Source organism: Branchiostoma lanceolatum, chromosome 6, assembly GCF_035083965.1.
Source record: "Branchiostoma lanceolatum isolate klBraLanc5 chromosome 6, klBraLanc5.hap2, whole genome shotgun sequence".
NCBI classification, from domain to species: domain Eukaryota; kingdom Metazoa; phylum Chordata; class Leptocardii; order Amphioxiformes; family Branchiostomatidae; genus Branchiostoma; species Branchiostoma lanceolatum.
This window is the reverse complement of record NC_089727.1, coordinates 5,540,866-5,563,377: the sequence shown is the minus strand read 5'-3', so window position 1 is coordinate 5,563,377 and position 22,512 is coordinate 5,540,866. Positions and strand designations below refer to the sequence as shown.

Sequence of the window (22,512 nt, the reverse complement as noted above, 5' to 3'; positions counted from 1 at the left end):
ATAAAACATTGGAATGACTCCCCTACATATACTGCTGAACTTTAACGTTTCAGTTGGACATAGGGATTGTGCTATTAATGTGTTTCGGGAATTGATCATGCTTTTAATGTCAATTTCGGTTGACAACAATTTACTGCGGACAATCCAATGTGCAATCCAATATCCACCATCGTTGTGATATCTTGATGTCTGTGAACATGGCGTGGATATATAGACTACCGGTGACAGAAATGACCAGTTAGGCCAGTGAAAATAACCTTTATCTCGTCTGATAAAACACGACCTCGCCTTCTATCGACCGGACATTAACATGTCCTTGGTCACAGATAGCTGTAGGGGAATAGACGGCGGAGAAGAGCTAACAGATGCGAGCTAAATCTAACAATTCTGTACTAAAAATAGATAAACATCCCACAAAAACTCTGATCTCTTAGATTTTACCCAGATAGTCCTTGCTTGCGTGGCTGATTGGGAGAATGGATGATCACGTGGCTGAGACTGAGGATGAACTGACGGGTAGATGGACAGACGGATGGATGAATGGATGGATGGATGAATGACAGATGAACGAACGAATGGACAGACGGACGGGCGGACGAACGGATGGGTGGGATGATGGTTGGATGGATTAACAGATGGACAGATACATGAATGAATGCACATACGAATGAATGAATAGACGAATGAATGGATGGGTTGAGTAAATGGGTAGTCCATGGCATCAATGTGAGAGGGGAATGCTAAAAATATAAACTGATGTAAAAAAAACTTTGATCTCTATCACTAATATGCTAATTCATAAATTGGAATGTCATTCATTAGATTGCAGTGCCTAGAGGTTTTCAAATATGTACTTTAAGGACTGTTGCTTAAGGATTGTCGTCCATATCGGTGAAAAAGATAGACAAAGACAGTGCTAGATCTGACTTCATTATGAAGCAACATCGTAGAATTCTCACTTGTCCACATCATTTGCAGATCAAATAACGTCCTTACTAATGAATTCGAAGTACCCCAGGTCTGCAAAGGCGTTTACCTTCTTGATGAGTTCTTTGGCATGCCGATGCCATACCCTTTCGAATCCAGGTTAGATCCAGCTTTCATGGTGTCACAGGGTTTGCGCTGTTCGATGTACTCATTCTGTGCCGATTCCAACAGGAAAGCGTACTTTCCCTTCGAACTGCGAACCTTAGCGATCCCGTCACCGTTGGAACTCACCATTGGACTGGGGTTTGCGTTACTCATGTAGGTCCACATTTTCATGTACACCGGAATTGTCGCCGACTGAAGGACAGAAAACGCCATTGCTTTAACGCTAGGATATCCTAAAAAGTGTAAGTATAGTTAACAGCTAGCATGCATATACTTTGGCCCAGAGACTAGCTGCCAGGTTAACAAAGAATTCCGTATGCAACATGATGGCAGGCACAAATCGACCACAACATACAAGCTAATTCCCCTAATAATAGATACATAAACAAAAATGCACATGAACTTCGTGGCCAGTTCTCTCGTTTACTCTGATGCACAAGTAACAGAATAACACTCACTTTAAAGAAGGCTTCGGTTGAACCGGATGTGACGGTTCCGTACGCGATTTCAGTCTGTTTGGCGAGGTCATCTGCAGACTCGATGGGGGTGACCATCCGCTCCACCGTGAGGAACGCAGCCAGGTTGGCGGTGTAGGAGGAGATGATGATCAGGGTGAAGAACCACCAGGCGCCGCCCACCATCCTTCCGGAGACTGATCTAATGAAACAAAAGCAAAAAAAACAGACAGAAATGATAGTTTGAAATCAGTCAATGTGATCATTATAGATCAAAAGTGCTCTAAACAAAGCAAAACGACATAAAAATTGTGTTGCAATGTAGATGTGGTCTGCATCCCTGCGTCAGAAACAAAGGGAAACATATTGCAGTGAGGATAAAAGCACATATTTTTTTGTGATTCCCAATGAATAAAGCTGGTCATTACAAGTACCAAAGGTCCTGATAATGTCAAAGAGGTATTACCGACACATGCAATCATTAACAGAAGTATGAGTTTCTTCAGGCCAAAGTAAAACTAGGCTAATTACTTCAGTAACACATGCAAAGCTTATCAATGATCACCTTTCATGAAGAGATGAACTGTTCTACCAACCTGGGCGAAATGTCGCATCCTTGCTGCATGAAAGCGCCCAGTGAGAACCACAGGCTGTTCCAGATGCCGAAATCATTGATCTGCTCCTCCTCTATGGATGCACCCCCAGCAGAGTCTGCAGTATGCCATTCATATGGACTGAATCTACTCACGAGGAAAAGAACTACACTAACTCCTATGTAGGCAAACAAAATGCACATCCAAATTTCATACGCCAGAGGGTCTAAGAAGGAAAAGACCCCGGGCTTGGATTTCTGTGGCTTCTTGATCATGATGCTGATGCCAACACTCATGTAGGGCTTGGAAAATTCGATGACTTCCTCTCGCGCCATGTTGATGGTGAGAGGAGCCACGGCCAGGTCAGCTTTCTGTAACGAGATGCAGAAAAGTGTTCAGTGGTGCCGAAACTGTAAACGAGTCTGCCTTTCCAAGATTGGACTGTACATGCAGCCACAGCAGACGAGACTGACGGCTGCCAACGAGGTGGTGTTTTCGGACATTTTCGCTGCAAGCATCGGTGTGTTGTTAACAAGGTTTCCTTCATAGGGTAAACCATTTTACATGCAGTGCTTGACAGTCATGTTATCTTCCAGCTGTGTAATATCTTTAAGGATTCATTTTCAAACTCGGCCTTACTATAGAGCTTTTACAAAACAATGTATGCACAAGATGGCGTAATACTACGCCCCAGCCTTCAACTTATTGGAGTATGTAAACAAAGTCATACAGACATGCAGGAAATCAGGTATCTTATTCTAAACCTGGACAAATCTACAAGTGACAGACGTAGATGAGGTGCCTTCTACGTCATAAAATTCGGACAATTTTGTGAACTTGGTGTCCTTACCCTGGAAATCAGCTCACCGACCATGCCGTTCCACGTGCCGTTCCCATCTACTGCTCCGTACTTGCCGTCTGCTACCTCACGTATTGTATAGTTGAAGCCCACAAGTGTCGCCACCTTCTTCAGCATGTCGACACAGTACCCCTCGTACTTACAGTTGTTGGCGTTCTTTTCAGGATCACATTTTTCCTTTTCTAAATCTTCAGCACTCTTTACCATCAGAAACGGAGCCTCCTGCGAAACACCAAGCCATGTGTAAATTTAGAAACAAAAAGGTAACGTTAGTCATTTTTCTGTTAGACCGAATGATCAGTAGGTCGTTAATTCACCGTCTTGGGTACGGTATTATAAGGCGTAGCCCATCCATTTCCTTCACCCATTTACAACTGGGTGAAGTGAGGAAATTCATGTAAATTAGCCTTTTCCAGGACACGACGTTTAAGCACGAATGCCAGGAATCTAACCTGTACCCTCTCCATTTCGTGCCTGCTGCGCTAGCCTTGCCATTCGGACATTTGACGCCACAGCAACATTTTTTATAGACATCCATTTTCTAATTATGGACCACAAACCAATTCATTAGCTGTTTTATAAAAAGATATTTCTGAGATGACTTACTAATATTGATGTGACTCTGACGAGTCCCTCACTCCGGTTTTCCTTAACTGGAGGGCGGTCGATGTCGCTCAAGGTTATCTTTCTCCACTCGGCCACCTATGGAGTTAATCCAAATTTGATAAACTTAGATCTTTACACTTCACTCAATATATTTCACTCAATATCACAGTGGTTGATATTCAAGATGGTACTCCAGACATATATTTCGCACTATGCGGTTTAGTTGCCGTTTGAACTCTCTCCCTGACCCACCTGGCTCCTTTGAACCACCCGCAATAACATCATCATAAAAGTATCCTCGTCTCGATTTTCACGATGACAAGATTTCAAAAAAATTTCCTCAGCACAGTTATGATAGAGAAACATTCACATACTTCATATCAAAATTTTGTGAATCAATGTTATTTTTTTTTCGTGACGCTGGAAATGTACAAGCAAACAATTATGATATCTGGAGTACCGGCGCTAGACGAGTCGTTTAATCTATCATCATCAGAGAAAAAATACAACTGGACCGTAATGGCATACCTTAGTAAGATAACCCCTTGGTCTCCGTAGTTCCATGACTTGAATGGCGTAGTTTATCCGCCGACCAAAGTCGTCAAACTGTATGTTCCCCGTCAGGCCACTTCTTATGTTTACCTGTGAATATCATGCAAGTCACACTCACATCTTAAAAAGCCAAGAAAACATCTTACATTTACATATTTGTAAAGATTGTATCCGAACTAACCCTTGCAGACAGCATCTCATAAACTTGTCATTAAAGGCAATTAAAGCAATATTAGGGCCCAAAATATGGAGAGAAAAAATTCTGAAATCTTTATGGTAGTGACATTTACTAACACTGTTCAGCACATTTGCGGAATAACTTCATACTTTGAGCATTTTAAAACCGCGCAAAAACGTGCCGTAAAATGATTGCCTTAGTTTCGCGAGCCTACAAAAACCCCGGCGACGATTTTCAGTGAGTTCTCACATCACAACGACGTCGTATTTTTTAATGATAGACGTTGCTTTACATTGTGATAGTGATGTTTGAACTAATCATCTATAGAAATGACTAAATAAAGAGACTTTCAAAATCTAATTTTCCTTTAACAAACAAGAGCGGTGGTAGTCTGGAGGTACTTTACCTTTGATAGAAATTTCCTGATCTGATCCCCATAGTTTGATGGTCTGAGGCTATCGCACGTGGGTGACGATTTTAGACTTATGTCCTTGCCCGACTCTTTCATCTTCCAAAAGGCGTTGGAAATAACACGAACTGCGTCGAAGGCCAGAGCTGCTTTGTACTGCAGAAGGACACGGAAATATGCGTTAAGTTAAAAAGAACCACGCCCAGGCTAACAATACACTACCCGCCTACCTCCTTCTACATATATTCCTTTGTGTTGAAGGATTCTAGGTTAACTATTGACTCAACACATATCGCACCAGTTGCCAGTTCATTCATTTCCAATGTACTAAAAATAGGCATTTTCATTCTCATAAGACAATGACAAAGCACTACTTGTCTACACAGTTTGTCAAGTTTACCAGTTAATGTAGAATGACATGTTTAACAGCAAACAAAGAACGCATGTATTTCACTGAACAGGGTGACATGACAACGGTTACGGTTACCCACAGACAAAAGAAAGATCACACCGTTAGCTCTTTACATGTTTACATACTACACTTCACGAAAAACCACTTAAAGTGATTTCCGGTAATATATCTCACTGGTCATGATCAATATCCATCTACAATCACGGTAAAATTGCCATCAGGGGATCAGACCCATTTGCCGCTTATTGCAGTGTACCTAACCCTTATACGGCACACTAGCTAAGAAATGCATCAGTGAGAACAAAGATGGATTGATGCATTTGCCTTATTACCAGAGTAGTCCTCGAGTAACCGCTTTTGTCGTCCCATGAGAGCTCTAAAATCGACAGGGAAACATCGATGGGGTGTGACCCTTCTTTTATGGTTCATCGAAAGTTGAGAAAAGTTTGAAAGTGTAAGGCTTACTATGCACTGCAATCACGTAAAAAATCAATCAGAATAGTTCTAGGCGGGTTCTGTAAGTCCCTGGTTTACGTGTAGGCTGGGTAATAACGTTAACGTGGTCACTAATGAACTTTATAGACGTACGACATTAAGATGTTACATGACATGTAAGTTCAAACACATCGTGCGTGAAATACAAGTGAAATCAAGTTCACTCGATACTGTTCGTAATGATGATGATGATAATACAATATGTTCTGAGGTTGTTTCAGTTTGAAATATGACTATCAAAACAGCCATCATCTACTAAAGGATCCTTATTTTGATGCTGTCGAGATCACATAGGTTCACCACGCAGTGCTCTTAGTCTCAGACATCTCACATCCTGAGATTGTCTCCTTGCCGTTGAAAGTTGAGTTCGGCATTGTGGAAGTAATACACCAGGTATAGGACCATGACAACTGTTAATTGGGAAAAAAAGTGTACTGAGCATTGCTCATCGTCAAAATAACGTCGATTTGCAAGACACCACTTGTTTAAAGGTATATTTACTCTTGTGCATCTTTTGTGTGTACATGGTAAGTTATGATCACCAAATAGGAGCCAAAATGAGCAGAACCTATCTGAAAGTTGAGAATACTTCAATGAAAATTGTGTTTAAAGGTATATGTATACAACGCTTGTACATATTTTGCGTGTACATGGCACCCTTATAAGACATGAACCTGCCTGAAAGTTGAGAATACTTCAATCAGGCTCCAGGTCTCCAAGTGTGCTGTAAGGTCTGTGGCTAATTAGGTGTGACCGACAAATGCTGTCTTATCAATTGGACTGCGCTGTTGAAGTACATTCAATTACTGGATGTCACGACATGCTGCTCATCTGCAGACTGAGCGGATCTCCCGTCAGGCAGAGCTGGCACTTTTGTGTCGCCCGGGACTTCACAGGGGGGATATTAGCTTCAGCTTCACGCTGCTGATGTACAGGTGTTAGCTGTGCTGCGGGGAATACGATCCGCTCACTCACTGATTGGAAATGGAATCGTGAAAGAAACTTCAGCTAGTCGAAACACGATTTTGCTTGCAGATCACACTGAGAAAGTTTGAGCAAGATACAGAAGTTACTCAAGCTACTGGATAGATTTTGTAAACAGTCAAACTTTTCAGATGCACTACTATCTTTCCTCAGTGACTGGGACCCATTTGTATAGTTTATAACATCTTTGGAATAGATACAAACGTTGCTAACCACGTGATTTGTTTATTCAATCGTTGATAACAGATTGTGCGTAACGCTGTTCGTAACGCATTTTCGTTCTCACGCAGCGCTGTCACTGACGGTAACGTGGTGCTATATCATGCACAATAACAGTTATTACGTTCTGAAACAAACAGTAGGGGGAATGACGAGATGAAACACAGGTGGTATTTGCAATCGATGTTCATGAAAATAATTAAGCGGGAAAGTAGGCCATATGGATTTCTGTTACATCACCGATAAAACTCGTTTCGAGAAGCAGAAGATCGTACCCGAGTGGCAGAGGTTAAAAACATTTGCTATTGAACAACTTAACTGGTACCCAGAAGGAAGTAGGTCCCCATTTCATTTAGGGTCCCATTCCACAAGGGCGGCAACCTCGCTGCGACTGAACGATTTGACAGAGGAATGTTCTAGATAAAAAAACAACGAATGTTCTAGATAAAAAAACAAATCTTTTTTACTCATGTTTTGTTGTCTCTTCAGTCATACTTTTACATTTTGCATGATATTCCAATTATAAAGTCAAGGATTACACAAATTCCACTTATGTCGCAGCGAGAGCGCAGCGCGATCATCGCCTAGTGGAATGGGGGCATCATCTAGATCTAGTGGAAGAGGTAGAGCATTCTTTTATATCTGTAAACATCATGAAGGAAGTAAAATACCTAACAGTATGACCACTGTATATTACATAGTCCTTTGTCTTTATCAGTATGGACAAAGGACGAAACTCTAGACATAAAAGCATGCAGCATGGTGGAATTACAAGCCAATAGGAGCTTCTGGTGTCATATTTGCCACGTACACTTTTGACAGATTCCATGCACACCCACTGCCTCCCGTACAAGGCTAATATAGAGTATCCATTCCAAGATGGGGTTTTTATTGGAAATAGATTCCCAAAGCGAGGATTGATTATAAAAACAGGACTAGTGACCCCGAACATATCACAGACATGGAGATTATGCTGCTAATGTATATTTGATGTTATAAGCAATTCTTTCCAAAAATCATATAGAATCTAACTCGTTTGGACTGCAGTCACAGGGTCCTATGTTTTAGAACTGGTTCATCAATTTCCACCCTTAGCAACTTAATTCTTCTTAGCGCTGACCCAAAAATTGATCTGGAACAATTATCAAATAGGAACCAATACTTAAGGGGTGATTCCCATCATGCATCACACCCCACGGGTCTTCATGAAGGGTCACCACTCCTGGATTATGAATGGTTCATTTATTTGTTTATCTGTGAATAATTCTACGAATTTTGTTGTTTTTGTATTCATAAAGATGTGGTCTGTTCGAAAATTACACTCTCCTCTGGTCGATCTTGCGTATGCATTTAAGGTAGCATTAGACCAAGTGACGTTCCAAATGTTCAAACTCCATCAACCGTCTTCAGTTCATGAAGGAAACAAATATCCTTTCGATGCTGATAAGCCCATACACCATGCACAAGATTCTGGGAAAACGATACTACCTTGTCCAGGAACCTGTAGTTCCAAAGCAAGACAGAAACGCACAGTTTTGTGTAGCTATCATTTTTAAAAGGGCGTCATGGGAAGTCAACAATGACAAACACAATATAAACTAAACAGAATCACAGCCTCCCTTGATACATGAGGCCAGGCTCGGCAGCACACATGTACATTAACGGTTATCCTACTTGATACCGCTACCATTTAAAGGATAACTTTATAGATGTCCTTGGGGAGTTACGTTAACTTTTCAATGCGGACATTGCCCCAAATACGTCATGATATATTTGTAACTTCCGTCCTGATATGATGTGATGAGTTTCATTGCATTTGCCAGCGGCAATACAGAGACAGATTCTTTTTGCCGCGAGATATCATCGTCATCATTTATTCTTTATACTTCAGAGCTGATAGTTTCTGAGCTCTGGGGAAATACTTACCGTCTCCGAAAAAAAAGGATTTATGTCCTCTTGCTATCTGATTCATTCGCACCTAATATGGTATGCATAATACAGTGCAAGGTAATAAGTAATGCTTGTATCATGAAAAGATACGCCAAAAATAGTTACTCAAGCAACTGGATAAAATTGCAGTCAGACGTTTCAGACAGCATCCGCTGTCTTTCGTCAGAAACGAATCTGAAACGTCTGACTGGTTCAAAATTTTATCCAGTTGCTTGAGTAACTATTTTTGGCGTATCTTACTACCTGGATGTATAACCTTCATCAACGTATCATGAAAAGAGACTTACTCCCATCATGGCCTTGCCTGCGCCTGGATACGTGTTGGGGTCCAGATCCTTCCAACTCGCCAGGACGTCCCTCGCGGTGTCGTTGGTCTGGTCGATGAGTTGGAAGCTGGTGATATTTGCTTGTCCGTAGGACAGAACTGAGCGGTCCATTATGGAGAAGTCCTATGACGGAACGGGGATGATTGACTCATCGTCAGCTTTTGATAAGTCATACAATTCTAGTTAACAGTAGAACTATGTACTTAGTTAATACATGTACCTGTTATCATTCCAGGAAAAAAGGAAATGTTTTGATCAATATATCTAAACTCTAGAGGGGCCACACATGGCTGTTTTGTGAATTAGAGTTTCATATCAACGACATGGAAAAAAATCAGCTAAAGTAAGCCATATAAGACATACCGGATTCATTATGACGTAATGCCATGGTGACGTCAACATCTGCAGTAACGTGATCTGAAAATAAGCACGAAGATAACCGTTAGAGCTATTGTAACGGTCACCATGTTTGAGACGACAATCTTACGTAATGTGTAACGGAAAGGATTCTACTCAATAAAAAGACTCTTTTTACACAACCAAGAGATTTCTTCCACCGACGTTTCGGTGACCATCTGTCACCTTCTTCAAGGCAATTCTGACTGGTTCACAAAGTAACGCAGCACAGGTTTTGCTGCTTATACATAATGAGATGCATTCCCAAAGGATGGTCAGCGAAACGTCGGTGGAATAAATCTCTTGTTCGTGTAAAAAGACTCTTTGACTTACCAACCTGATGAAACTATTCAAGGAAGGCTTCTACTCAGTTTCACAGTTGTTACATGTTCAGTACACTGGCTGAACAGTAATGTGTTGCTGAATTTGACATTTGTTTCCGGTTTCTGAACCATCGACTGCAAAAAAAATAGATTCCCAGAAACGCTTAATTGGTGACTCACTGTTGGCTAATCTTCTTAATCATAGATAACACGAAACAGACCCTTTCGTCCTTAATTCTTAAGTTTTCCCTACGGATCGGAAATGATTCCAACAAGAAATTCGCGAAGGGGGTGACAAAAGGCCGTTGGTACCATTACAGTTTGCACCATATGTGATAATTGGCCATGCATCACATCTGTCCTTTTTATTCTTAAATGGCAGATTAGATATTTTGATGGCGTTTTCTACGTAGATAAATTGAGAAAAAAGCTCTACATCTCACCAATGCCTAAATCTTTATGCTGGGACATGTGTTATTTGAAATAATTCTTCCAAACCTCAAATGTTAAGTGCGTGTGTGATATTATAGAAATGTCATATGACAATAGTGGTGACATTTCGAGAATGCCAAACGCTGTAACATACCGAGCGCGTAAATGTTATTTCGTGTCCCGATGTCATCATTATCGTTATGACGGACGTCAAGCAATGTATGTCCACCAGCTGTATCTCATGTTTTTAACGCCCTGTTATTTTCACGTTCTGATTTCTTTAATTTGTCAATATAAAGGTGTTAGATAAGACGATAGTCCTATTGAATGATCCAATGATATGTAATAATTGTAAGTTGTCAGTCATATGTGGTTGAACTTTTCACTAACGTTTGATTATACTTAATAGCCTCGAACTGTGTCGCAGCTTGTCATAGACCGCCTGAACTACAGTGGATGCACACTGATGTGATATCGCAAAAATAAGCCCATCATCTATAGCCAACGTTATGAACACTGGAAGCTACAGACAAAGTGTAATTTTGTGACAAAGAAACATCAACAGTAAATGAAAGTGTTTACCATGTTTAACACAGCCTCTGTAGACGGTCTGTCCAGGTCGATTATGACATTCCTTTCTGCCGTTGAGTTGTTGATGTCGATCAGCGTGGAAACAGTGTTGTTCACTCCTCCTAGCTTCCTCGCTTTCATTTTTATCTTCTCCGCCCTGGCGTAGTTCAACATCTGCTGGAGGGAAGCCAAGCCTAATGGAGAGGGAGGGGAAGAAAAATGATCCCGGTCCTGTCACTCCCGTGACAGAATCAGTTGATTTACCCCATATTACAACGCGCACGCTGTGAAGGTGTCCGTATGCTTGATGGTTACGTCGCCAAACTTGGAAGATATGGAGATGAAAATCTCCTACTTTGTTTCTATGACAGTAACGTAATGACTACTTCCGGTGTTTAAGTGTTTGCGTTACGTTTTGAAGAACAAAAACGAAATGAGTTTTTTCCGCAATGAATAAAGCAATTTTTCATCCTCCTACAAATCATTTGGTAGGACTTTTGTCTATGCATGAGGACTCAACTCATACACAGACAAAAGTTCATAATCGTTTTGTGTGGCGTCATCAGCAATAATGATTGCTTCATATGTTTGCCCCCAAGATCTATGTAACTGAACGGGTTTGCCAGGAACGATGATCTGTAATTTGCCAATTTGCAAAGCCCAGCTAGTCTTGGATGGGTTCATTCAAACATCGATGTCATTACGTAAACTGAATTGTGTTAAGTCTTAAGAACAAATTACATAACCCATGTAAGCGGCGCAAGGTCGGTGCAGTCGATAGTTGTGCAAGTCAGCCGATGCGATGGCAATGAGTGCTCAATGCAAGGTAATGATTTGAGAACGTTGCTTGATGTGAAACATTTTATTTTGGTTTAGTGAAGTAGAAAGCGAGAAACGCATGTGGTGCATACAAATTGCAACAATTTTGGCCCTGCTGCAACCGTTGTGATGATTACGGATGGTTACAGACTGTAGCAACGATTATCAATACAACTGTAGCTGTTTCGTCGTTTAACTTAAAACATAGTCCTTAGATTTACTATCTGCTTTTCACGCTTCAGCAGAAAAGTCTGAAACTATGCATTCATACATTGACAAATGGTCGCATCAGTAACACTAAGTCCGCGTCATTTCAGCAATAGGAAATAATGTTTCGCTCTTCGTATGGCGTAACAATTTACCCAGGTACTCCATCACACTGCCAATATCAACATCAAGAACATCGTAGGCAACGGATTCTTACTGATATATTTGACGCAATGCGTCAATGATTCATCCGTTAATGTATCGGCTCTGCGCACAAAAGGCGCCTTGGCTTAGAATGATCAAGTTTCCCTCATTTATCACAATAATGGACGAAGACAATGAGAAGGAATGACGTCGTCGCAGCAACTTTCAAAAGACGCCATGGTACAGCTACTGCTTCGCATTACCTCCCACGTCTTCTGCTCCGCCGAGCGACTCAAAGTTAATCGAATTTGGGCGCTAAGCTCACAGGCAATCAAAGTCCGTGAATGATCTATTGTAGAGTGCATAGTGAGTTTAATGGAGAAATGTAATTATAATGATGTCTGCCATGGTTGATGGGATGTCGTCGCTCCTCCAGAAAATACACAGATGGCAGTGCAAAATCTAAGACAGGCAGAGTGTTTAATATACACTTGAAACAATATTCAGAATATCTCACATATCCCTAATGATGAGATACAATCGTGGTGGTCGCTCTGAGACCAGATACGACGTTTCACTGAGAGCAGAGACTGACGTCACAGCCTGAATTCAGACAGCAGACTCCCACTGTGATACCAGTATGCGCCTGAGTGCTTCCAACTTTGAACTGAAAAATCACATGCGCTCTTATTCCTAAAAAGACAGACTACGCAATCATCTATGTTGAATGGTTTAAAAGCATAGGGAGTTGCTTTAGGTATAGATATGATAGGATGTAACGTACTTCTAGATGTATACGCAAGATCAGATAAACAGCTAGTAATATCACAAATAGCTCATATAGATACTTCACTGGTTCTTCACCGATCTAACAATACTCCAAAACGTTTTACAGGTGGAGACAGTGGTCTGTATGAATGGAGAGCACCTATAACAGTGTAAGGGGTAAATACATCACCATATATGATACCCTTTAATAACGTTTATTAAGGGATGAATACAAACGTTCTCAGGCGGCTGGATGGATTGCCATATTGGTCACGCGTAGCGATACCAACGTGCATAGACCTTCTGGTAGCATGTGGCATCCGGTAACTTCATTAAAGGTCCTCCACAAGAATGTCCAGTGCCTTCCCTGGAGATACGAGCCACGTTATTTCATCTACAGAAGCCAGCTGCTCCATATCGTTCTTGGTCAAAGACGCCGTGGCCTTTGTGTCCGTGTAAACGCCCGCTGTATGCCAATAGGACAGATTGATTTCCGATGCTGCCTGCTATTCCTTCATGTTACATGTACATTTGCGGACGCTCTTGGCTTATTTCTGACACATTCATCATGTATGCATCTCGTGTTACCTGAGTATTGTGTATTCTTCTCCTCTTCCACAATTTCAATATTATACCAATTACCAGCAGACATACCTTTTAGACTGGTTATCACATACAATTAACAAATGTTCAACTTCTGTTACTAAATTATTTATTAGAATCTCTCTGTGGATGCCGGCTTCGCATATATTTGGTATCTATTCATTAACCATCTCAACTGGTCCTAGTCAAAATCATCGGTGCCCCTATCGATGTTTTTGTTATTCAATTTCTGGCTGGCCAGTAAGAATTAGAGTGGTGTGATTTTCATGTGGTTTTTACCAGACTTGTACGGTAGACCTCAGTGATCAAACACGTTCCCAATCAAGCCAAAAACTAAGACAGCGAGACGTCGCATGAATGTGATGTGGTTAACCAGACATGGGCGTGATTACTAAAACGCCAAGCGTCGGAAGCTGTTGCATTCGTTCGTATGTCGGCTGTTCGTGTCAGAGAATCACATCATTAAGGCACTGCTCCGTTCGGAGGCCTTTCCGTCGAGTCCATTCTGGCGACTTTACTGAAAACTTGTTCGCCCTCGCCCATTGTAAATACTTATTTTAGATGTATTGTTGATGTGTTTGTGTCTGTCTGTCAATATGGGCCGTCGAGCCCGAAATAAACAATAAAGTAAAACTAATTTCAGTCGCAACCTGTCATCATTTCACTGGAGGAAACGTGCACATAAACACCAGTTCAGAAAAGGTACTTAGCAAGCTCCTGAGTGTGTGGGCTTGCACAGTGACTAGATAGATCAGCACTATTTTGAAATGCGTAAGCATAGACCTGATGCACTCAATCTTTTGGTAATGATGGTCCGACTGAAAATTTCCTTACTTCAGGAACTAGACATCTTGACTTTAAGAAGTTAGTGATAGGAGTCTGGAGAACGCCAACTCGCACGGTTGATCGATGGTCCATGGAAACACGTCCCAGTTAGCAGTATCGTTTATTAAGCCTAAGCCATCCTAAATATTCCTTATCTTTGACCCTAATGGCAAGTAATTTCTGCCATCCCCGTTCTGTCTCGTAAGTTTATCTCACTGCACAGTTGCAACAATATGATGCCATTCCCTGCAGGCCAACCGAAGTGGGTCACAACTGCCGAGAGATAAAAGTCGTCAAAGTACTCTCACGTTAAATGGCTTAGCGGGATACTTAACGCGAACTCATCTTCCCTCGATAACGAGGAGGTCAGTGACTACTTGAAGAAAAACTGCAATCAACGACCTGTAATTGTGCATCAGATGGAGATGGAAAGAAACGTCTGGAGATATGCTATAACTACCCAGTGTTCCTATAGGAACTGGCGGATCTAGGTCTTAGGTTTACTTTGAATGGACGCATCATTATCTAAACTCAAGCTGTGGTACGTTGATAGGAAATGTTTACTCGACTCCCTTGAATCTTTTCGATCATTTTGATAACTTTTAGCAATAAAATCATCCAAACACCACAGAGAGAATGTTAATGATTTTGTATCAGAAACCACGCATTTGGTTAGGTAATAAACATGGTCAAAACAAATTTACACCCTGTCTACTGCCGTATAACCGACTGTAAGTTCTTTGCATTTCGTCTTATATCGTCGATGTGTTGAGTTTCTTTTCCTTTACCATGTGGAACAATTGGTTTTGATACTGTACCTGACGTTGATACGTTATGAAATACTTTTAACAATAAGCTGAGGCGCCATTCGAAAACTAGACAGCAATGCTCAAGTCACGTACTGACACCTCCACACCGAGATCATGTCATTAGGAATCTGGTAAAGAGAAACTTTCCAGTACATCAGTTTACTGATAAACATGAGTAAGTCAGCGACCATTTACATGTAGGGGTCACAATACATGTAGAATGCCCTAGATCCTTTATCTCGAAAGTTTGGAAATGCGGTGTATACTTCTTACTTGTGAAAGCATGCCAATAAACTTTTGTTGGCAAACTTCAAGGTACTTTTATGCTGTTCAACTCCATAGACTACTTACAATACCTCTTAAGCAACATAAGAAACAAGACAACTAATTTGCAGGCCTTGAACAATAGACAGAAATATTTTCATATGTGGATGATGCAGCCATACAGTCGAATACATAACCGATTTCTGTGGGCAGTACGTGGTGTTATTTATATGTATATGCTCATCAACAGCTAAAGAAATGGTGGACTTACTGTGCGCCTGACATTAGTGTGAAACGACTTCTTCGCAAAGATAATGTGGATGAGGTCGAATAACAAAGACATCGCTTTACGACACTCAAAGGCCGCGCGAGATATTAGGGCTTAAGATCAAAAACATGCCTCCTTGCTAAGTGCTCCATCATGGGAAAATATACTTTAAGGATTAAAGCGAGTTACATGGAGTACTGATAAGTGCTGAAAGTCAATTTACTTTCAGGTGCCGACCGGGCATGAGTTCGCCCTTTGCCCTGACAAGTCTATAAGGAAATTCCAGGGTTCGATAGAGTGTTTCAAATGGAAGCAAGTTGCTGATCCCAACAAATCATGCCGTGACGCTTGCGGAAAATAAGGTTTCTTTTCTTCCCTGAGGTTCCATTTCCATTACGGTCTAGGAGCCCTGTGAGGTCCTTTGCGGACTCGGAGAAAAAGCTATCAACAAGGTATCTCCCCATCTCAGACCATTAGGCGCCAATTGAGGAGACAGATCAAACCATGTCCTTTTGGGTGTCTTACAGGGTGATTTTGGAAGGTCGAGAAACAAATTGTTTTGCGTCTTAACGTTTATGTATATGTCAGAAAGTTAGGCCGAGATGTATAGATGAAGGCTGTCAGATACTGCCTCAAGATCGTTTCAAAAACTTCGGTGTTGAAAGTTTGTCGTGGAGAATACAAGAGCGAACAACTTATGGAGGGCCGTTCTGGCCGTCTGGGGATGTAGCATACTTTGCTACCCTGATCTAGTTTAATGCATGTCATTCTACTACATATGAAGCCATATGATGTTCAAATCATACCAGGCCGAAAGGGGATTAGTCAATTTGCAATGGCATAAGGAAATGTAGCATAGCAAATATATCGCTGCAAATTCTCTAAGCAAAGAAAACATAGTGTTCTTGTTATGTTATGCTCTTGATGCATGCATTGGACAGGACGTGACTTAATTTGTTTTACATAGCTTTACAGTTCGTTTTCCTTGGGCAGTTTTTAAATGTGCATTTCCCAATGGTAGTATACTATCCTGTCAGTCTAGGAAGACTATGACCTTTCACTGCGCATAGAAAATACAGTAGTACGAGGATGAGTCAAAAAGTGAATATTGAGATATTTCCGTCTCAAGTAGGTATGTGTTTTTACATTTGTGTCACATTTAAACTTATTCGATGAAAAAATGAGCTTGTTACAAAACTACTGTACTTAGAAATACAGTATGTTAAGCCCCCCTGTCACTGGACCCGCGGCACGCTGGCGGCGTCACTGCGGCACGCTGGTGGCGTCGCTGCGGCCGATCGAATTGACCAAGCACTCAACGAATTTCATCGACAAAAAACGAATCTTTTTAAGCTTTGTGTGTTTTGTTGTCTTTTTGTTCATACTTGTACGTTTTGAATGATATTCCAATTATTAAGTCAAGGGTAACACAAATCCAGTTTAGGACGCAGCGACGCCGCCAGTGAATGTGGGGCTTTAGTGATGTGACTACAATCTACATCCATCTGCTAATATGACTTACCTTCGGCGTCGTCGTACAGGTAGGTGAACATCCTCCATTTGTATCGTTTGCGGATGACGTCATAGACGGCGGGCACGATGTTTGGCCTGATGCTGAGGACGAAGCTGGTTGTGTTGGAGATGGACGGGTAGCTGGTGGTGATGTACGGCACCTGCAGACTGCTGCAGTACGACTGCATGGTGCTCATGGACCCGAAGTTGTTCATGCCGAAAATGGCGTACACTCCGTCACCGCCTTGGCCGAATCTCGAGCACACTAGAGAAGAAGATATATCATTGAACATATATCATTGAACATAAAGTATAGCGTATAGTTTTGATGCGCTGTTCATTTATCTAAACATCTATTTTCAAAGAATAAGTTGTTCATGCCTAAAATGGCGTACACTCCGTCACCGCCCTGGCCGAATCTCGAGCACACTGGGGAACGAGAAGGAAGTACAGAATATATATCATTGAACATAAAGTATAGTGTATAGTGTTGATGCGCTAAGACCTTAGTTGTTCATTTATCTAAACATCTATTTTCAAAGAATAAGTTGTTCATGCCGAAAATGGCGTACACTCCGTCACCGCCCTGCCCGAATCTCGAGCACACTGGGGAACAAGAAGGAAGCAAAGAAGTTATATCACTGAACATAAAGTATAGCGTATAGTTTTGATGCGCTGTTCATTCATTTAAACATCTATTTTCAAAGAATACGTTGTTCATGCCAAAAATGGCGTACACTCCGTCACCGACTTGGGCGAATCTCGAGCACACTGGGGAACGAGAAGGAAGTAAAGAAGATATATCATTGAACATAAAGTATAGCGTATAGTTTTGATGCGCTGTTCATTTATCTAAACATCTATTTTCAAAGAATAAGTTGTTCATGCCTAAAATGGCGTACACTCCGTCACCGCCCTGGCCGAATCTCGAGCACACTGGGGAACGAGAAGGAAGCAAAGAAGTTATATCACTGAACATAAAGTATAGCGTATAGTTTTGATGCGCTGTTCATTCATTTAAACATCTATTTTCAAAGAATACGTTGTTCATGCCAAAAATGGCGTACACTCCGTCACCGACTTGGGCGAATCTCGAGCACACTGGGGAACGAGAAGGAAGTAAAGAAGATATATCATTGAACATAAAGTATAGTGTATAGTGTTGATGCGCTAAGACCTCAGTTGTTCATTTATCTAAACATCTATTTTCAAAGAATAAGTTGTTCATGCCGAAAATGGCGTACACTCCGTCACCGCCCTGCCCGAATCTCGAGCACACTGGGGAACAAGAAGGAAGCAAAGAAGTTATATCACTGAACATAAAGTATAGCGTATAGTTTTGATGCGCTGTTCATTCATTTAAACATCTATTTTCAAAGAATACGTTGTTCATGCCAAAAATGGCGTACACTCCGTCACCGACTTGGGCGAATCTCGAGCACACTGGGGAACGAGAAGGAAGTAAAGAAGATATATCATTGAACATAAAGTATAGCGTATAGTTTTGATGCGCTGTTCATTTATCTAAACATCTATTTTCAAAGAATAAGTTGTTCATGCCTAAAATGGCGTACACTCCGTCACCGCCCTGGCCGAATCTCGAGCACACTGGGGGAACGAGAAGGAAGTACAGAAGATATATCATTGAACATAAAGTATAGTGTATAGTGTTGATGCGCTAAGACCTCAGTTGTTCATTTATCTAAACATCTATTTTCAAAGAATAAGTTGTTCATGCCTAAAATGGCGTACACTCCGTCACCGCCCTGGCCGAATCTCGAGCACACTGGGGGAACGAGAAGGAAGTACAGAAGATATATCATTGAACATAAAGTATCACCCGTTACAAGTACCGTTTACAGTTGTAAGTGGTTAACGGTGACCACCGTTAGCCAGTTATAAGTGGACCAGGAGACGTCTCCTGGCTCTTGAGATACAGCGTTAACAGTAAGCACAAGCCGGGAGAGATGGGTCACCGAGGCCATAGATAGTGGACTGTAGGAGAAGCCTCGCGATATTTGGGAACGTGACCTCACGAGGGTACAGAACGGTGGCCGGGAGGCTACCGGGAAGTGGCCGGGATATATGTTTTCAGGCCCGCCGACCGTCCGGATCGATCGCCGTAGGTCGTCCAGCAGCAAAACTCTGCCTGTTCCATGGTGAGGTGAGCAACTTTGGTTCATTTATACCGATTATTTTTATATTGAATAGGCACAGATCCTCGTTAATTTGCAACTAGCTCGAGCTATGCCCGGCGCGTGTTAAAGGGGGAGGGGGGTGCACACATCACCGCGAGTAAAAATAGTATGGTTCTTTTTAGCCCACTGCTGTTGTTACTGGCCTCATTCATAATTTGGCCACGTTCATCCAGATCATACATGTATCAAAAACACAAAAGGTCGGTTTGTAATATTCTAACTGGAGTACTTAAAGTAACACTAACAGACACAGAAGACTAGTCGAATCAAGGAGGTTTAATAACCTCCTTGGTCGAATCGACACAGTATCCAGGGTTCGCGGAAAAGGCTGGCCAGGCTACCCTACCAGGCTTAGTATGTTACCCTTTCTGGGCCCCCAGGGGTATGCATAGGGGCTTGGCCTGTAATGGAATTTCCTAGAGGAAAAATGTGTCAATAAGCCCATTCACGGTTGCGACTACACATGCGCAATGTCAAAGGTGAAGTCCCATGAGACGTAAACAAAACCCGTCTGGATGTTGTTATGCAAATCTAGACAACGTTGATAGGAGTACTGTTTACAAGCCAGGGGCCTTCACCTTTGACACTGCACATGCGTAGTCGCAACCGTGAATGGGCTTATTAATATTATATATTTATAATTGCAGAAAAATGGGATGAGAGAGCAATGAAAGAAAATAACAGCACAAACAACACTATGTATACATTGTGAAAACACAATCACACATGCTAACCCACAGAGAAATGCACAAAGCCATATGCATGTTTTGAATTTGTTGTTTTGGTAAACAAAGGTCCTCCCCTTCAATCTTAATATTTGTTGACCAGTATATTCTATTGTATACTTGGAATTTGTTTCAAACGGCTTTTCCTTCAGCACCACATCCCCCCCCACCCCCCACCCAACAGCAATATCATAGTTCATACGCTGTTGCCTTCTGTCCAATTCACCCTCAGCTGGGATTGCTATTGACCCAGTTTTTCCTTTTGAAAATTCTACTATGCGCAAAATCCCCATGCAGAGCCTTAAGGTCCAGAAAGGGTAGTCTGGCAGGGTAGCCTGGCCTTTGCAGGCTAGCCTGCCTTTTTCCGCAAATGTTGCAGTAGTATTTGGCAAGGAGTCTGTCGGCAATTTCAAGTTACAGCCTACGTTAGGAAGGCCTCAATAGGAAATTGGAAGTAAAACTAAAAGCAACAACTATGGAAAATTCTGGATATCATTTATTCCATATCAGATACGAAACAAGAAATTTGTTCAGCCTTAGGGGAATGTTATGACACTTTTGACAGGTTTGTGATAAAATTCAATCAATCACCCATTGATGTATGTTGCTGAACTTGAGAATGGTGATCATTAATGATTAAAAAGCTTCTCTTTTAAAAGGAAGGGGCAGCACTTTGATGATGTACATGTACTGTACATTCAAATGTGGATGAATTTACTTTGAACAAGGAGGTTACTGTAATATTAATTCACTTTATATTCAATCAACTTCATGGTAGCAAAATATTTCAGGGTAAGGAAAATAGATATTTTCACTGAACTTTAACTTCACGGTGGTGACCGTGGCAAGTGTTTTACAGACAGGATGTGTGAAGGAATCATAAACGATTACACACGGTGATGATAAGTTCACTGTACATAGAGAGATAACCGTTGAAATAGTGAACATAAAGTTACAGTAAAAGTAAAAGAAACCAATTACAGTATAGGCTGCCTATAACCTTGCTTTGAATGAAATGTATATGATATGTAGCTATTATAGTATCACATCAATGGGGCCTCCATGCATGGGGGCTGGGGGTACAGACAACACCTTATGCTTGTACTAAGTTGTAGATAAACTGTTGCCCTGTTCACATTCACCATAGTAAGAATGCTATAATGACGCAGCAAGCTATTGGCATACCCTGATCTTGGAATAGCTCATAAATTGTATTCTTCCCTGTGACTATAGTAGACAGATCTCCATCTTTACTGCTACCTTGTCCCCCCAACGACCCAGAGGTCAAGGGACTAGGTAGGTAGGTAGGTAGGTAGGTAGGTAGGTAGGTAGTAGGCTATACTAGTACTGCCTGTCAGCTATATACATTGTACAAACACACACACACACACACACACAAACACACACACACACACACCAGGGCTCGAAATACTTAGTGCTGGATGCACGTGCACTTTTGTGCTCCCCATATCGCTGTGCACTAATTTTAAATGTGGGTACACTCAAATAGTTTTATAGCATTCCATGTGTAACTGCACTACTCATGGTACACTTGTACTAACTAACTAAGTACTAACTTACATATGTACATGATCAGTTTACATGAATTACATGATAGAGCTTCTGACTGCATTCTTGAATTCTTTCCAATTTTGAAAATATTGGACCCATTCGTGTCCCTGGGGGCCTGCCCTGATGTTTTACTCATGATGCTCAAGATTTTGGAGGTTCATTCGAAGTGCACTGCGACAGCATAATTTGGGGATCATTTCTGATCATGGGAAGTTTATGTGCAGAGTCTCCTTCATTTATTAGTCTGTTTGCTATTCTAGTACATTTATTTAACAATGTATCTGTACATGTACATGTATTCACGCCTGTTGTCATAGTCCAGTACCTTGCAATTCGATTTATGTATCTACTGCTATCTAGTTGTAACTTACAAGTTACATTTGTTCTGTCTTGCAGCTTCATTGGAAAGAGATATCCCAAGAGGCCTGGGAAGTACATCAAAGGACAACTGCTGCAACTAGACGTCACATGTAGAATCACAGGCAGATCAGAAATAGTACTGTAAATGGACTTAAGTTTGCGGTGATTTAATTTTGTGGTAGGTTGAAAATGGAGTGTTAGCGGGGGTTTTGATTTCGCAATGGCGCTACTCAGTATACATGTATGTAGTCGCATATAGATACTGTAAAGTAACAAAAACACTAGTATTGGCGCCTTTACAGACAGCCAGTCGGAAACCATAACAAGACAAGGATGCTACAGATGGACAGACCAGTTGCTTTTGGCAGTGCTTGTGTGATCATTGTTAAAAAGTGACTTTTTTGCACACAAAAAAGCTGTCAAGGAATAGTACTGTAAATTAAGCCTTTAACTTGGCTTGATATTCTTAATAAATCTGTATTCAATGTTCGAAGATCGGGTCTGTGTTCTATTTGTGCCTTGTTAACAGGTGCCTCAAAAACATCTGTACAATGTATAATACTAGTAACATACATGTACCACTAAGA

The 22,512-nt window shown here is 41.4% G+C and overlaps 1 protein-coding gene and 1 long non-coding RNA gene across 4 annotated transcripts in view; one reads left to right on the top strand and one right to left on the bottom strand.

The window, feature by feature from the left end:
- Positions 1-22,512, bottom strand: part of LOC136436233 (glutamate receptor 2-like) — a 49,967-nt gene that overhangs the window by 3,194 nt on the left and 24,261 nt on the right. For 2 of the 3 annotated variants that reach the window (XM_066430034.1, XM_066430032.1), the window contains exons 4-14: positions 17,081-17,314; positions 10,864-11,045; positions 9,494-9,547; positions 9,092-9,253; positions 4,742-4,900; positions 4,134-4,247; positions 3,606-3,701; positions 2,991-3,221; positions 2,144-2,511; positions 1,551-1,749; positions 1,037-1,284 (exon numbers count right to left, since the gene is read on the bottom strand). In XM_066430034.1, the coding sequence (XP_066286131.1) occupies positions 1,037-1,284; positions 1,551-1,749; positions 2,144-2,511; positions 2,991-3,221; positions 3,606-3,701; positions 4,134-4,247; positions 4,742-4,900; positions 9,092-9,253; positions 9,494-9,547; positions 10,864-11,045; positions 17,081-17,314 (2,047 nt within the window). Of the gene's footprint in view, positions 1-1,036; positions 1,285-1,550; positions 1,750-2,143; positions 2,512-2,990; positions 3,222-3,605; positions 3,702-4,133; positions 4,248-4,741; positions 4,901-9,091; positions 9,254-9,493; positions 9,548-10,863; positions 11,046-17,080; positions 17,336-22,512 lie in introns of all 3 variants that reach the window. The other variant, XM_066430033.1, reaches the window with a different exon arrangement.
- Positions 18,911-22,418, top strand: LOC136436232 (uncharacterized). The gene is made up of 2 exons (XR_010756023.1): positions 18,911-19,234; positions 21,962-22,418. It is a non-coding gene; the product is annotated as an uncharacterized lncRNA (long non-coding RNA).